At 52.9% G+C, this 15,274-nt stretch overlaps 1 protein-coding gene across 2 annotated transcripts in view; it reads right to left on the bottom strand.

The window, feature by feature from the left end:
* Window positions 1-14,133, bottom strand: part of SH3GL1 (SH3 domain containing GRB2 like 1, endophilin A2) — a 39,666-nt gene extending 25,533 nt beyond the window's left edge. Inside the window, exon 1 of one of the 2 annotated variants that reach the window (XM_003914692.4) lies at window positions 13,907-14,133. In XM_003914692.4, coding sequence (XP_003914741.1) covers window positions 13,907-13,951 — 45 coding nt within the window. In that variant the 5' untranslated portion in view covers window positions 13,952-14,133. Of the gene's footprint in view, window positions 1-3,261; window positions 3,935-13,906 lie in introns of those variants that run through there. The other variant, XM_009193204.3, reaches the window with a different exon arrangement.
* Window positions 14,134-15,274: the final 1,141 nt, after the last annotated feature.

Raw genomic sequence — 15,274 nt, 5'->3', positions numbered from 1 at the left:
GCATTACTGCTTGGGTGATGTTTGGGAACTCTTTTTATTTCTTTTTTTACCTTTTTTTTTCTTCCTGGAGAACAGAGTCTTGCTATACTGCCCAGGCAGGTCTCGAATTCCCGGCCTCAAGCGCTCCTCCTGCCTCTGCCTCCCTCAGAGCTAGGATTACAGGTGTGAGCCACCGTGCCCAGAGATATTTGGGAACTCCCTAAGAATGCTGACTGCAGGGTCTCCAGCCTCCATGCCTTTCCCCAGGCACTCAGGACCTGGCTGTTACCAAGCCATCAGCCCTCTTTCCTGAGCTTGAATCCCAGTGTGCGGGATCCCTCGATCCTATGAGACGAGACTGCAGAGGGTATGGCAGCAGGCCCCAAGGGAAAAGGCAACGTGCCTTCTGTGAGGCATTTCCCACAGTGTGGCAGCTAACACAGGCACAAGGCACACAAATCACGTGGTCAGAACACAACTGCCGCAATTCCCCTTCCATATTTCTTATTCTGGCAAGAAGGAACTTCCAGGTGGGCACTACTATAGCACAGATTTTTTTTTTTCTTTTTTAAGCAGGTTCTTGCTCTGTTGCCCAGGCTGGAGGGCGGTGGCACGATCACAGCTCACTGCAGCCTCGAACTCCTGGACTTAAGTGATCCTCCCACCTCAGCCTCCCAAGTAGCTGGGGCTACAGGTGTGCACCACTATGACTGGCTAATTTAATTTTTGTACAGACGGGGTTTCATCATATTGTCCAAATGAGCTTGAACAACTGGGCTAATGCAATCCTCCTGCCTCAGCCTCCCAAAGTGTTGGGATCACAGGCAAGAATCACCACGTCCAGCCTGAACAGCTCTTTCACAAGAGAGGACACCTCAGGCTCAGGGGTGGGGTATCCAGGAAGATTTTATTCCATTGTTTTGTTGCTGTTGTATTTGTTATTCCACTTACTGTGTGGGTTTTTTGTTTGTTTTGTTTTTGAGACGGAGTGCAGTGGTGCTGTCTCGGCTCACTACAACCTTCACCTCCAGGGTTCTAGCGATTCCCCTGCCTCGGCCGCCCGAGTAGCTGGGATTACAGATATGCACACTACCACACCCGGCGAATTTTGTTTTGTTTTTGTTTTTTTGAGATGAAGTCTCGCTCTGTTGCCAGGCTGGAGTGCACTGGCGCGATCTCGGCTCACTGCAACCTCTGCCTCCTGGGTTCACGCAATTCTTTTGCCTCAGCCTCCTGAGTAGCTGGGACTACAGCCACACGCCATCAGGCCCAGCTAATTTTTGTATTTTTAGTAGAGAGGGGGTTTCACAATATTGGCCAGGCTGGACTCAAACTCCTGACCTTGTGATCCACCTGACTCGGCCTCCCAAAGTGCTGCGATTACAGGCATGAGCCATTGTGTCCGGCCTATTCCAGTTACTGTTATTGAGCAAGGAAAAACACCACTATCCCCTTTAAAATAAATTTTAAAAGTGATAAAATAAAAGTAATTTAAGAGGAAAGAGGCCGAATCAACTAATGGGTTCAAGCTAAAGGACAGGCGATGAACCCTGGCTGTCGGTTCAGGGCATTACCGCTGGCCAGCTGCATGCTGTGGTCTGCGAGTCATGAGAGTGTCACGTCTGAACGCCGGGACAGGGGATGCAGGCTTAGAAGGCAGGTACAGAGAGGGGTGGCGAACGCACAAGAGACAGCAGGCTCAGAGACAGAAGGGGCCGTCCACAGGGAGAACGGGGAGGAGCTGCAGGGCCGACTGTGGCAATCAGAGAGAAGTCACTGCAGCGCCTGGGCACCGAGGCCAGGGAAGGAGCTGCACAACGAGTAGCCAGGCCCAGCCATGGCGAAAGCCCTAAGAATCTTGGCAAACAGGGCTGGGGAGGCCAGGAATGGTTTAGCTTGGGGAAGCATTCAAGCCAGGGAACCACCAACTCTGAGCAGACTGGCCCAGCCGGGCAGCAGCAGGTACACTTCAGCCTGGCCTCAGTCAAGGGGGGAAGCAGACGTCTGGGCTCGGCTTCCTCGGGACCCTGCTGAGGCAGGCTCCGGGTCAGAAACTGCCTGTGACATAGTCAGGCCCCTCTGACCCAGCCAAGTTCAGGTGACTGTCAGCTGCAGCCCTGGAGCTGGACACACACCCTAAACCACAAGAAACATTCTCCGAGCTGCTGATTTTTTCAGAGCAGTTGGACCTGTTCCCAACCGAGTACTCCGAGGCCTTGCCAGCCACCTGCCCCCCTGGTGTTCTGTCACAGCCTGGTCAGATGCCTGGCTGGCGGACCAGGGCTGCTACTGAGCCACCACCAGGGACACTGCAGGGGCCCCGTGGAGGACAGCCCCCCACTCTGAGAAGGAGCCCCCCAGCTCAGCCTCTGCAGGGAGCGTCTCTGGCGACCTCATCAGCAGGCTAGTGCCCAGCGGAACATGGCCCATCACACATGCCCGGGCACAACCCAGCCTCAGGAGCTGCCATCCGACAGGAGGAGAGCACCTCACACAAACACCAGCGTGTGGTGTGTGGGTGGGGAACTCCAAGGCCAGATGCTCCAAGGGCTGAGAACTCAGTTCCCACATGCAGCCCCAGAAGATGCCAAGGATAAGGGGAGATAGAAACGCATTCATTATAGGGCAGACAGGAAGTGGGGAGAGAGTGGGGTTGGGAGGTAGAAGAGGCCAGTGACATGGACAGGAGGCAGGAGAGCACAGGGCCCCACACAGGATGGGCGGGAGGGGTTGACTGTGTGAGTTCCCTATGAAGGGGAAGAGTAGCATTTAAAGCTGGGACCAAGGCAGTGGCTCCGGAAGCTCCCGAAAGTCAGCTGAGAGCTTGAACTGTACTCCAGGCCAGGTGGGGACATGCTTCTCCTCTTCCTCTAGGGCGTGCTCACATAAACCTGACACACAGCCATCCGCTGTAGGGTGGGGGTCACAGTGGCCCATCCGTCCTTCCATGTGATATTTACCGGCTTCCTGGGGCAGGCTAGCCATTAAACCAAACACTGGGGATGCAGCAATGAGCAGAAATGCCTGGCTCTGACGGCAATGGGCTCATAATCCAGTGGCAAAGGCAATGGAATAACCACTCCCATCAGCCTGAAACTACGTGGGGATCTGTCCACTCGGGCCAGGGCAGAGAAGACGCCCGTTTCCGGCCCAGGGAGGGGAGTGGGCCCACTCACCCCATGCCCTCGCTGGCCTGAGGCCGTCTGGATCCTGAGTATCTGCCATGACCACCGCCCCTACAGACACGCGGCATGACCCCTGCTGGGTGCTTTGTCCCCTTACCCACGTGTGGAACTGCGGCCCGCCAGGCGGGAGCCCTCTCTCCCAGGCAGTCAGTGGGCTGCTGCTGAGTCAGGTCCAATGGAGGAAACGGTCGGTCTATTTTCCTGCTGTGGTGAGGAAGTCTCCCCATGACCCCGCTCTCAGGGCCTGGTCAGCAGGTTTTTCTAGGAGTGCAGAGGAAAAGGAAGACAGGGCCATCCTCCCAGAGCCTGAGTTCAGGGAGCCCTGGGTACTGCTTAACAGGAAATGAGCAGAAATGCACCAAGCTGCAGCGCTCAGAAAAAGTGCTTGCCAAATCCAGCCCTGCAAAAGGCGAGAGACAGAGAAAGAGAGAGACAGGCAGGCAGGCAGACAGACAGGAAGAAGGCGTGGAGAAGAGAGAGAGAGAGAGGAAGAAGGGGTGAGAAGGCAAAAGAAGGGAGAGACAGAGAGAAAGACAAGGAAAGAGTGAGAACAGAGAGAGAGAGGAAGAAGAGGGGGGAGAGAGAGAGAGAGAGGAAGAAGAGGACAGGAGAGAAGGGAGAGAGAGAAACCCGCTGTAGCCGGGACAGCTTTGAAAGAGAACCAGAAGAGACCGCCCCTGACACTTCAGCTCACACATTAAAAAGCCATTAGAGTTGGAGAGCTCAAGTCCAGCTGAGATGCCTCCAGAGCCTCTTGAGCTCCTGACACCCACCCCACCCCCACCCCGGGGCAATGCTTCCCCATCCAACCCTCCTGGAGCTTAGAGACCTCAGGGGCTTGGAAAGGAGAAACGTGGAGGCCACTCTGAGCTCCTCCTTTAAGCTATGCCCATGGCAGCGGCGAAACCTGCAGCTGCCTCCGAAATCCTACTGCGGACGTTGGCAGCACACTCCAACACGACGTTTCCCCAGATCAGATCAGTTACAAAACACTGGCGACAATCACAGAGGCGGAAAAGGGCCAAGGCAGCAGTGAAGGCTTGGCTGCACCCTAGGCCCCTGGATCAAAGTCCACTGGACCAGAGACACGGGCAGGTCTGAGCAGGACGGGCCCCAATCCGCAGATTTCTCCTCTGAGAAAAAAATGCAACACACAGAGACACCTGAGGGACCCAACAGCCAGCTTAGACCTCAGGTGGACTGCGCACATGACAGCGGCCACCCCTGGGCAGCCAGGGGCGGAGTGAGCAGTATCACGTTCTCTGTGTGCTTGATAGGTCTGGGGTCTCAAAATGTGACAGGCCCCAATGTCTTCAGCTGAGCGGGATAAGGTGAGACACCTCATCTTGCACTCGCAGGTTGTTATTAGGGGCACCTGGAATGTAATTATGCACTGCAGGGCTGGGTTTTAACACACACCCAGATAAGCAGGGCGATCGGCACCCACAGAGCCCCAACTGGTCTTTGGTGAACACGGGATTCTGAGTCAGAGATGAACTTTTGGCCGAACTTTCAGCCCTTGACTTGATTTCCAGGGCCTGATGTACAGCAGTCACGGGTGCAGACACCAGAGTTTGTTAGACGGGAAAACGCAGGATGCTGCTTGATTACAAAGTGCCCAGTGACCACCAACAGCCAACCCTGCGGGCCAGGCGAGCCAGGTTTCACAGACAGGCCCGAGGAGCAGCAGGGTGTAAGGAGCCTCCAGCTTCCTTCGGGGAAGGGCAGTCTCAAACCTCTGTGTCTACACAGCCCAGCCAGCACACAGCTCAGGCCTCCACACAGCTGCTGGTTCCACCCATCTGCAAGCCAGAAACACAGCGGAGTGGGGAGAGTGAGCCCTGCCCGTCCTGGGGGGAGCCCAAGGTCCACACCGCCGGCTCCAATGCCTCAAGGCACACACCAGCACATGCCGCACGTTCCAGACTCAGTCACCAGAGCTTCCTGCAAGGGTGGACTTAACCCCATTCCCATCATACATGGACATCACAAAGCAAAGCCCGTTCCTACATCTGTTGCCAGCACCTCCCCGAGGGAGACGGGGTTCCGGAGGTCAGCCTGCAGCTGCTGGACTCACCGGCCTTGTCTCGGGCACAGCCTCTGAATCACCAACACCGCCCCTTACCAGCCCACACAAAAGGGCCTCGGAATCACCTGTCACTCCCAGCACAAGGGTATACGTTTTTATCTGTGCCAAGGTTAAGAGGTTATGAACCCCATATTTTTGTATCTTAAGATCATTCCCAGGGGCTCACGCCTGTAATCCCAACACTTTGGGAGGCTGAGGCAGGAGGATCACAAGGTCAGGAGTTCAACACTAGCCTGGCCAACATGATGAAACCCCGTCTCCACTAAAAATACAAAAATTGGCCAGCTGTGGTGGCGCACACCTGTAATCCCAGCTACTCAGGAGGCTGAGGCAGGAGAATTGCTTGGACCCAGGAGGCGGAGGTTGCAGCGACCTGAGATCGGCCCACTGCACTCCAGCCTGGGACAGAGCAAGACTCCGTCACACACATACAAAAAAAGATCATTCCATGTTTATGGCTTAACAAGTCAAGCACTTTGGTAGGAAAACCAAGAGTGGCCCCACAAAGTGAGGTTTTAAAAAAGAGGTCAGGGTTGGGCGTGGTGGCTCACGCCCGTAATCCCAGCACAATGGGAGGCCAAGGAGGGCGGATCACCTGAGGAGTTCAAGACCAGCCTGGCCAACAAGGCAAAACCCCGTCTCTACTAAAAATACGAAAATTAGCTGGGCACGGTGGCAGGCACCTGTAATCCCAGCTACTCAGGAGGCTGGGGCAGAAGAATCGCTTGAACTGGGCGGCAGAGGTTGCAGTAAGCCAAGATCGTGCCACTGCACGCCACCTTGGGAGTGGAGACAGAACAAGACTGCATCTCAAATACATAAAATGTTTAAAAAATCGTAATAACCCAGGCATGGTGGCTCACACCTGTAATCCCAGCACTTTGAGAGGTTGAGGCAGGAGGATCACCACCTGAGGTCAGGAGTTCGAGACCAACCTAGTCAACACGGTTATACCCCTTCTCTACTAAAGATACAAAAATCAGCCGGATGTGGTGTGACGCGCTTGTAATCCCAGCTACTTGGGAGGCTGAGGCAAAAGAATTGCTTGAACCCAGGAGGCAGAGGTTGCAGTGAGCTGAGATTGTGCCACTGCACTCCAGCCTGGGCAACAGTGTATAATCTCAGCTACTTGGGAGGCTGAGGCAAAAGAATTGCTTGAACCCGGGAGGCAGAGGTTGCAGTGAGCTGAGATTGTGCCACTGCACTCCAGCCTGGGCAACAGTGCGAGACTCCGTCTCAAAAAAACAAAACAAAACAAAACAAAACAAAAAAACCACAATAAATAAACTAAAAAGAGGTCAGGGCCGGCACGGTGGCTCACGCCTGTAATCCCAGCACTTTGAGAGAACGAGGAGATAGGATCACTTGAGCCTAGGAGTTCAAGACCTGGAGTGGTGAGGTTTAAGGAGCCTTCAGCCTAGGCAACATAGTGAGACTCTGTCTCTACAAAAAATTAAAAAAGAAATAAAAATAGGCCAGGCATAATGGCTTACGCCTGTAATCCCAGCACTTTGGGAGGCCAAGGCAGGATCATGAGGTCAGGAGTTCGAGACCAGCCTGAACAACATGTGAAATCCGTCTCTACTAAAAATACAAAAATGAGTTGGGCGTGGTGGCATGTGCCTGTAATCCCAGCTACTCAGGAGGCTGAGGCAGAATAATTGCTTGAACCCAGGAGATGGAGGTTGCAGTGAGCCAAGATCGCGCCACTGTACTCCAGCATGGGTGACAGAGCTAGGCTCTGTCTTAAAAATAAAATAAAATAAAAATAAAAATAGGTCAGAACAAGCAGTATCGTGGACATTCTGAAACACCAGCCATGTCCCAGACACTGCTTACTCTGACCTACAGCCCCCCAATAGGTGGGGCCCAGGATCCCCCAGCAGACAGTTCTCCCTCAACCCCCCAGCCTCTCTTTTTCTCCTAGGCACAAACCCAGGGCCTAAGAAGCATCAGACAGATTTCAAAGCTACGGGAGGTGACGCTTGTGAATGTTCCTCCTAGCTCAGTCTGAAGCAATCTTTCCGTTCAAACGTTCAAACCCTCTCCCTCCTTTCACACACCAAAAAAAAAAAGCCAGCATTCCAGGCAGCTGCCAGCTCTATCCCTAGTTACACTCTCAATCTCACACAGCCCGGCCATAAGATTTATCAGGAAGCCAGTTAGCAGCTTAGGCCTGGAAATAACGTCACCCAAACCCCCAGCACACCAAGGGAACTTCTGAGAGCAGCTCTCACTAGTGGCATTCTTTAACCCTCCTTAGTCCCCCAATTCTAGTTGCGAACGGATGCCAGGAGGCTCTTGAGGGAGTGGGTGTCACACAGGCAGAAAGGAGGGAACCAGGGAGATGGGACCACGATGGATGGCTATTTCTTTTACCGCTTTCTTCCAGATGATTCAACTTTCCCCAGCTCAGGCCTTCAACCAGTCTATGGCCAGTTCATGATAAGAAGTAAAAACTCACAAACTGCCCACTCAAGCCCAAACCAATTTTGAGCAAGTAGATGAACTAGCCTGGAACCCACTAAGGTTCTTACCATTACCAGCAATGAGATCAGAAACTCGGAACCAACAACACAGCCTCACCTGCTAGAAAGTAAGTTTATCTTTCCCAGCACTCTCTCCGGGATCCTCCCGGCCTCTGTTTCTCAATTTAGAAAGGGCAACGAAACCCCTTGCCCAGGAGCCTGGTTTAAAGCAGGGTTTCTTAAGCTCAACCCTACTAACATAGGGCTGGAGAATTCTTCCTTTGCAGCGGGGGGAAGCTGTCCTATGCATTGTAGGATGTTTGGCAAGTATCCCTGGCCCCATTCCCTCAATGCCATGAGCACTCTCCCACCTGCCGTGAGTGAGGACGGGGTCTGCGCTGTCCCCGGCTGACAGCTGATTGGAGTGTGCACCTCCTTCAGGAGCCCCGATGCCTGTGTCTCTCAACTATCAAATCAAGTTCCAGCAAAGAACTGGAAACCTTTAAGCTGTGTATAGAACCACTGTGTGTAGCACTGGAAACTCTCCCTTTTCTAAGTCCCTGTAAATGGTGTTTTTTTTTTTTTTTTTTTTGGAGACAGGGTCTGGCTCTGTCTCCCAGGCTGAAGTGCAGTGGTATAATCAGGCTCCCTGTAGACTTGACCTCCCCAGGCCCAAGCGATAAAGGTTCCTCAAGATCAGTTGGAAGGTTCACACTTAAGAACATTAGTGGATGGTGGCATTTGGGGCCAGGAGTGAAAGTGTTTCCTCTAAAACAGTTCCCTACACAGCGGGAGACATGGTTCTTCTGAGATCCATGTAATATGTTCTGTGTTTCTCTGTGAACCATTTTTCAGTCTTTGTTTCTGTCATCAAATATAAGGGAAATTCCATAGAGACTATATCAGACAAAACTGACATCGTTAATTAGGAGAAAATACAGGTGCTTACCTTTTCAAGGCTTATTAATACATGTGGTTGCCACAATACATGTATGTGATAAGCAGTGTACATATACATACGAATTGTTTAGGCCAGGCATGGTGGCTCATGCCTGTAATCCCAACACTTTGGGAGGCTGAGGCGGGCGGATCACTAGGTCCAGGAGTTCAACACCAGCCTGACCAACATGGTGAAACCTCGTCTTTACTAAAAATACAAAAAAAAAATTAGCCAGGCGTGGTTGCAGGCGCTTGTAGTCCCAGCTACTTGGGAGGCTGAGGCAGGAGAATGGCGTGAACCTAGGAGGCAGAGCTTGCAGTGGGCCGAGATCACGCCACTGCACTCTAGCCTGGGCTACAGAGCGAGATTCCGTCTCACAAAAAAACAAAAATTTAGCCGGGCATGGTGGCGCGTGCCTGTAATTCCAGCTATTCGGGAGGCTGAGGGAGGAGAATCGCTTGAACCTGGGAGGCGGAGGTTGGTTGCAGTGAGCCAAGATCGTGCCACTGCACTCCAGCCTGGGCGACAGAGCGAGACTCCATCTCAAAAAAAAAATATATATATATATATATACACACACACACACACACACAAAGTTGTCACGATACATATATGATAAACGGTGTACACATACACATAAAACGTTTATGATGGACCTAGCTCCCCGCTAAAAAAGAGGCCCAGACACTGAAAGATAACGTGAGTGTTTCTAAAGACTTGGGGGTAGGCTTGACCTTGGGGTCTGGAAGTTGAATTTTATGTAAATATCTACCTGTGGGCGGGGCACCATGGCTTACGCCTGTAATCTCAGCACTTTGGGAGGCTGAGGCAGGTAGATCACCTGAGGTCAGGAGTTTGAGACCAGCCTGGCCAACATGGTGAAACCCCGTCTCTACTAAAAATAAAAAAAAATTAGCCGAGCATGGTGGTGGATGCCTGCAATCCCAGCTACTCGGGAGGCTGAGGCAGGAGAATTGCTTGAACAGGGGAGGCGGAGGTTGCAGTGGGCCAAGATCGTGCCATTGTACTCCAGCCTAGGCAACGAGAGAGAAACTCTGTCTCAAAAACAAAACAAAACAAAACAAAAAACAAAAAACAAACTACGCATGTGGCTATCTGTGTTTAACAAACTAGGAAAATCTTTATTTTATTTTTTACTTTATTTTTTTTTTTTGGAGACGAAGTCTGGCTCTCATCCCCCAGGCTGGAGTGCCTCCCAAACTGCTGGGATTAAAAGCGTGAGCCACCGCACCCGGCCAAACTAGGAAAATCTTAAGAATGGCTCAGTGGGAATTTTTTTGTTCCTTTGTTTTGGTATAATTATCCTCATTTTTTTTCAAAATCTTAAAGCAGGGTTTCTCACATTTGGTACTATTGACATTTGGGGCCAGGTAATTCTTGGGGGGCAGTGGGGAGCCCTGGGCACAGGAGGATGTTGAGCAGCATCCCTGACTTCTACCTACTAGTAGCCAGCAGCACCTCACCAAGCTGTGACAACCAAAAAGATCCCAGACATTGTCAATGTCCCCTGGAAGACAGAAGTGACCCTGTTTTATAGAAAGATAAACATCCCCAAATCCTTTTGTGTAAAAGGGGGAATGTTTTTACCCTTAGGCCGGATAAGCAAGACCAGCTGAGACCTACTGGTATAAAGCATACCGCCCGTTCACATGGTGAGAATGCAGTAAATGTTCATACCACTAGGTAAGGAGAGATCACTTTTCAACAGGCACAGGAGAGGGTGAAAGAGTTGTTATTATACTAAAAACAAAAAGAGAAACACAAATAGTTGGATATGTCCAGATAACAGCTGAGATGTCAGAGGGAACCATGGCAATGATCGCAGAGGAGCAAGGAACGCAGTCAGGGCGACTTCTAAGAGCATGACTCGAGACAGAATTGACCAGGAGGCCAAGACGACAGCCCTGACGGTGGGCTGTGGCCATCGTGCTTTGGGACTAGGCCTCAGGATGTGGAAACAGGCAATCCTAAGCCCAGCTAACACCACACTGTGCTTTCCAGGCTTCAAGGCGCCATTCAGATCTGAATGCAGGTCATCCTGCTTCCCTCGAGAGAGACAAAGTCCTGGTGGCTGGCATGAGAGGCCTGGCTCGTTCCTCCAAAGAGGGTGTCAGCTCAGGACAACATGGGCACAGGCCCTGATCGCTGGGGGTAGGGGAGGGGGTGGCTTCCAGAAACCTGTCTATGGCACGGAACAAAGTGGCCCAGGAATTCCTCTGAGACCTCTGAGAACATCTTTCCTGCCAGGGAGCAGCGCTCTACGATGCTCTAATCCGCAGGTGAGGGTCTGACGCCTGCTGGGCAAGGTCTAACCCAGGGCCAGGCCATCTGATCTCAAACTACTGGAGCAAGGGGGTGGGGCTATTCTCAGCGACAATCCTAAAATTCATCCGGATTAAATCTTTCTTCAGGGTTTAACCATCACCTGGGGTCTAGAGACAGACCCTAAGTATCTATATCCCTAGACAACCACTAGGGTTGTTACTTTATTTTTTGAGACAGGGTCTCACTTTGTTGCCCAGGCTGGAGTGCAGCAGCACGATCATAGTTCACTGTAGCCTTGAACTGCTGGGCTCCAGTGGTCCTCCCACCTCAGCCTCCCAAGTAGCTGGGACTACAGGTGTACATCGCCACACCTGGCTAACTTTTCGATATTTTGTAGGGATGAGATCACCCTATATTGCCCAGGCTGGTCTTGAACTCCTGAACTCAAGGGAACCCCTGCCTCAGCCTCCAAAGTGCTGGGATTACAGGCATGAGCCACAGCACCTGGCAGGGTCCTTACTTTTTTCTTTCCAGGGACAAAAGGTACCAGCTGGGTGTTACTGGGGACTTGTTTCTCTCTGCTCCCACTGGGCCTCTCCAAACTGTGGGCAGAGAACCCTGTTTGCCACCTCGGCCCAAGCATTTGCTAAGATCATTGCTCAGGCCGGGCGCAGTGGCTCATGCTTGTAATCCCAGCACTTTGGACCTAGCTAATATGGTGAAACCCCGTCTCTACTAAAAATACAAAAAATTAGCCAGGTGTGGTAGCCGGCACCTGTAGTCCCAGCTACACGGGAGGCTGAGGCAGGAGAATTGTGTGTACCCGGGAGACAGAGCTTGCAGTGAGCCAAGATTGCGCCACTGCACTCCAGCCTGAGCGACAGAGAGACTCCATCTCAAAAAAAAAAATAAACAAAAGAAAACACACCATTGCTCATTCCTCGGTGGACTCCATCCACACAAATTCCACACAACCTCACCCTGCAGTGCATGGACCAATAGGATTCAACAATCTGAGGCTTTTTTTTTTTTTTTTTCCAAGACGGAGTCTCGCTCTGTCACCCAGACTGGAGTGCAGTGGCGCAATCTTGGCTCACTGCAACCTCTACCTCCTGGATTCAAGAGATTCTCCTGTCTCAGCCTCCTTAGTAGCCGGGGTTACAGGCAAAAATACAAAATACTTGTATTGTTAGTAGAGATGGGGTTTTGCCATGTTGCCCAGGCTGCTCTCAAACTCCTGGCTTCAAGTGATTCTCCCACCTCGGCCTCCCAAAAGTGCTGGGATTACAGGTGTGAGCCACCGTGCCCAGCCAAATTTGAGGCTTGCTGGATTTGAAATTGCAAAGTGAAAATTTTAAGTGTGCCCAGTTTTATGGAGAGTGGATCCACAGCTTTCACCACATTCATGGGCAATGGGTCCTGGACTTTCCAAAAAACCCTTTATCTGTCCAAATCAAATGCACTTAGGCTGCGATGCAACATTCTACTTCCGGGAATTCATCCTATAAAACGAATCCCACTGGTGAGCAAAGATATTCACTGGCTATTCATTGTAGTAATGGTAGCAGAAAATTCCGGTAAACAGAAATATCTATCAACTGACAACTGGTTAAATAAATTATGGTACACCTAATGGAATGAAATACAATGTACCCATTAAAAAGATCCAAGTAGGCCAAGCACAGTCGCTCACACCTGTAATCCCAGCACGTTGGGAGGCCGAGGCAGGCGGATCACTTGAGGCCAGGAGTTCGAGACCAGCCTGGGCCAAATGGAGAAACCCTGTCTCTGCTAAAATTACAAAAAGTAGCCGGGTGCGGTGGCACATGCCTGTAGTTCCAGCTACCGGGGAGGCTGAGGCAGGAGAATTGCTTGAACCCAAGAGGTGGAGCTTGCAGTAAGCCGAGATTGCACCATTGCACTCCAGCTGGGGTGACAGAGAGTGACTCCGTCTCAAAAAAAAAAAAAAAAAAAAAATCCAACAAGTGTGGAGTATGGTCTAGTGCAGTAGTCCTGGGGGACAGGGAAGGAAGGGAGGAAGGAAAGAAGAGAAGGGAGGAAGGGAGAGAGACAGGGAGGGAGGGAAGGAGGAAGGAAGGAAGGAAAATAGAGAGGGAAGGAGAATTGATTCTATTCCTCAGGGGACACAGGGTGATGTCTCAAGATATTTTTGGTTGTCACGACTTGGGAGTGCTCCTGGCCTGGAGAGGGTGGAGGCCAGGGCGCTGCTCAGCACCCCGCAGTGTCCAGGATGGCCCCACCACGGAGAACAATCCAGCCCCAGATGTCAACAGTGCTGACGGAGGGGGAGAAATCCCGCTCCAGTGTGACCTCCAAGTAATGAAAACCACAGCACACAGGATTCTGTGGCAAATGCTATCACAGTGTACGTGTTTTTAAAGGAAAGGCACACACGTATCTTACGAAAGGGACATACGGAGTCGATGACAGTCCCTGTCTCTGGGGAAAGAGACGGGGCTGGCTGCCCGAGGAGCAGAGAGGGGAAACTGACTTCTCCCTCTACCTTTTCAACTTTGTACCTTGCCCATCCGGAGGATTTTGAACAGAACTGCTCTAGAAGCAATTTTCCCTGGCTCTGGGTTATCTGGCAAGAATCCTGTGTCGACAGCCTCGGGACTCCTCTCTTCCCCTTCTCTCCCCGCACCCCGCCTTTGCAGGGGAGGGGAGGAGGGGTGAGGTCCGCGTCCCTGGGCAGCCCCTGGGTGCCTCTCCCCTCCTCCCAGGGGTTCTGTCCCCGCTTCTGGAGCCCGCATGGCGGGCAGGGCCTGGGCCACCTCATCACCCCCGTCCGTCCCTTGCTCTTCCCACCCGGCGGGGGACACGCACCAACGTCCCTACCTCGGTCCCTCCGGCCCCCTCCCGAGCCAGGTCGGGCCTGGCCCCCTCATCCGGGCAGCCCGGGGCCCGGGACTCGGCCCCTGCCTGGGCCTGAGCTCACCTGGCTCGCCTTGTAGAACTGCTTCTTCAGCCCCGCCACCGACATGCTGCCGCCTGCCGCCGAGCCTCCCGCCCGGACCGCGCCAGCGACAGGCTCCCGGGCGCCGCCGACCCTCTGCGCGCCGCCTCCGCCAGCCGCTTGCCAGCTCCGCGCCCGCCCCGGCGCCGCCTCAGCCGCTCTCGCGCCCGCGCGGCCAGGATATTACATGGCAACCGCACGCTTCCGGTGCCGGCCCCCGCGCGCGCCCCCGGCCCCGTCTGCTCACGCGCGCCCTCTGCCGGCTGGAGAGCGCACGTGCACGTTGTCTGCCGCGGGAGACACCGCCTCTGTCAGTGAGTTGAGCGGGGGGAGCCTAGAGGGGCCGTAGCAGGTTCAGCGCCCTCTGGAGTCCCGGAGGTGACCCTAACGTCTTGGGAAAGGCGCTTAGTTTAAACCTGGCCAGGGAGGTTGGGAAGTAGAAGGGGCCCCTGCCTGGTTACGATTCTCCAGATTCCTGTTTGCTCATCTTAGCTAAATCTAAATCCAGTTCCTCTAAGTGTTCAGGCTCCCTCCCCTTCTTTCTTTTTTTTTTTTTTTGCTTTTTTTCTGAGACGGAGTCTTGCTTTGTCGCCCAAGCTGGAGTACAGTGGCGTGATCTCGGTTCACTGCAACCTCCGCCTCCCGAGTTCAAGCGGTTCTCCTGCCTCAGCCCCCCCGAGTAGCTGGGATTACAGGCGAGCACCACCACGCTCGGCTAATTTTTGTATTTTTAGTAGAGACAGGGTTTCGCCATGTTGGCCACGCTGGTCTCGAACTCCTGACCTCAGGTGATCCACCCTCTCCTCCCCTAGCCTCCCAAAGTACTGGGATCACAGGTATGAGACACCGTGCCTGGCCACCTCTCTTCCTCTCTCTCTGTCCTGTGTTCGTCCATTCAGTTGCCCACGTGACACATGGAGACATCTAGGTCTGTCTTCATGCCCTGACCATACTTTCCACTAGTCCTCCCCTCCCATTCATCCCTGGCATGGCGGCCAGAAAGATGCTTCTAGAATGCAATTCAGGGTCGGGCGCAGTGGCTTACGCCTGTAGTCCCAGCACTTAGGGAGGCAGAGGCGGGTGGATCACGAGGTCAGGAGTTCAAGACCAGCCTGGCCAACATGGTGAAACCCCGTTTCTACAAAACAAAACAAAAAAAAAAACCACACACAAAAATTAGCTGGGCGTGTTGGCGCACTCCTGTAATCCTAGCTACTCAGGAGGCTGAGGCAGGAGAATCGCTTGAACCTGGGAGGCGGAGGCTGCGGTGAGCAGAGATCACACCACTGCACTCCAGCCTGGGCGATGGAGTGAGACTCCATCTAAAGAAAAAAAGAATGCAATTCAGAT

Source organism: Papio anubis, chromosome 20, assembly GCF_008728515.1.
Source record: "Papio anubis isolate 15944 chromosome 20, Panubis1.0, whole genome shotgun sequence".
NCBI lineage: Eukaryota > Metazoa > Chordata > Mammalia > Primates > Cercopithecidae > Papio > Papio anubis.
The sequence above is the reverse complement of the archived record's forward strand: the minus strand, read 5'-3'. Positions and strand labels throughout refer to the sequence as shown.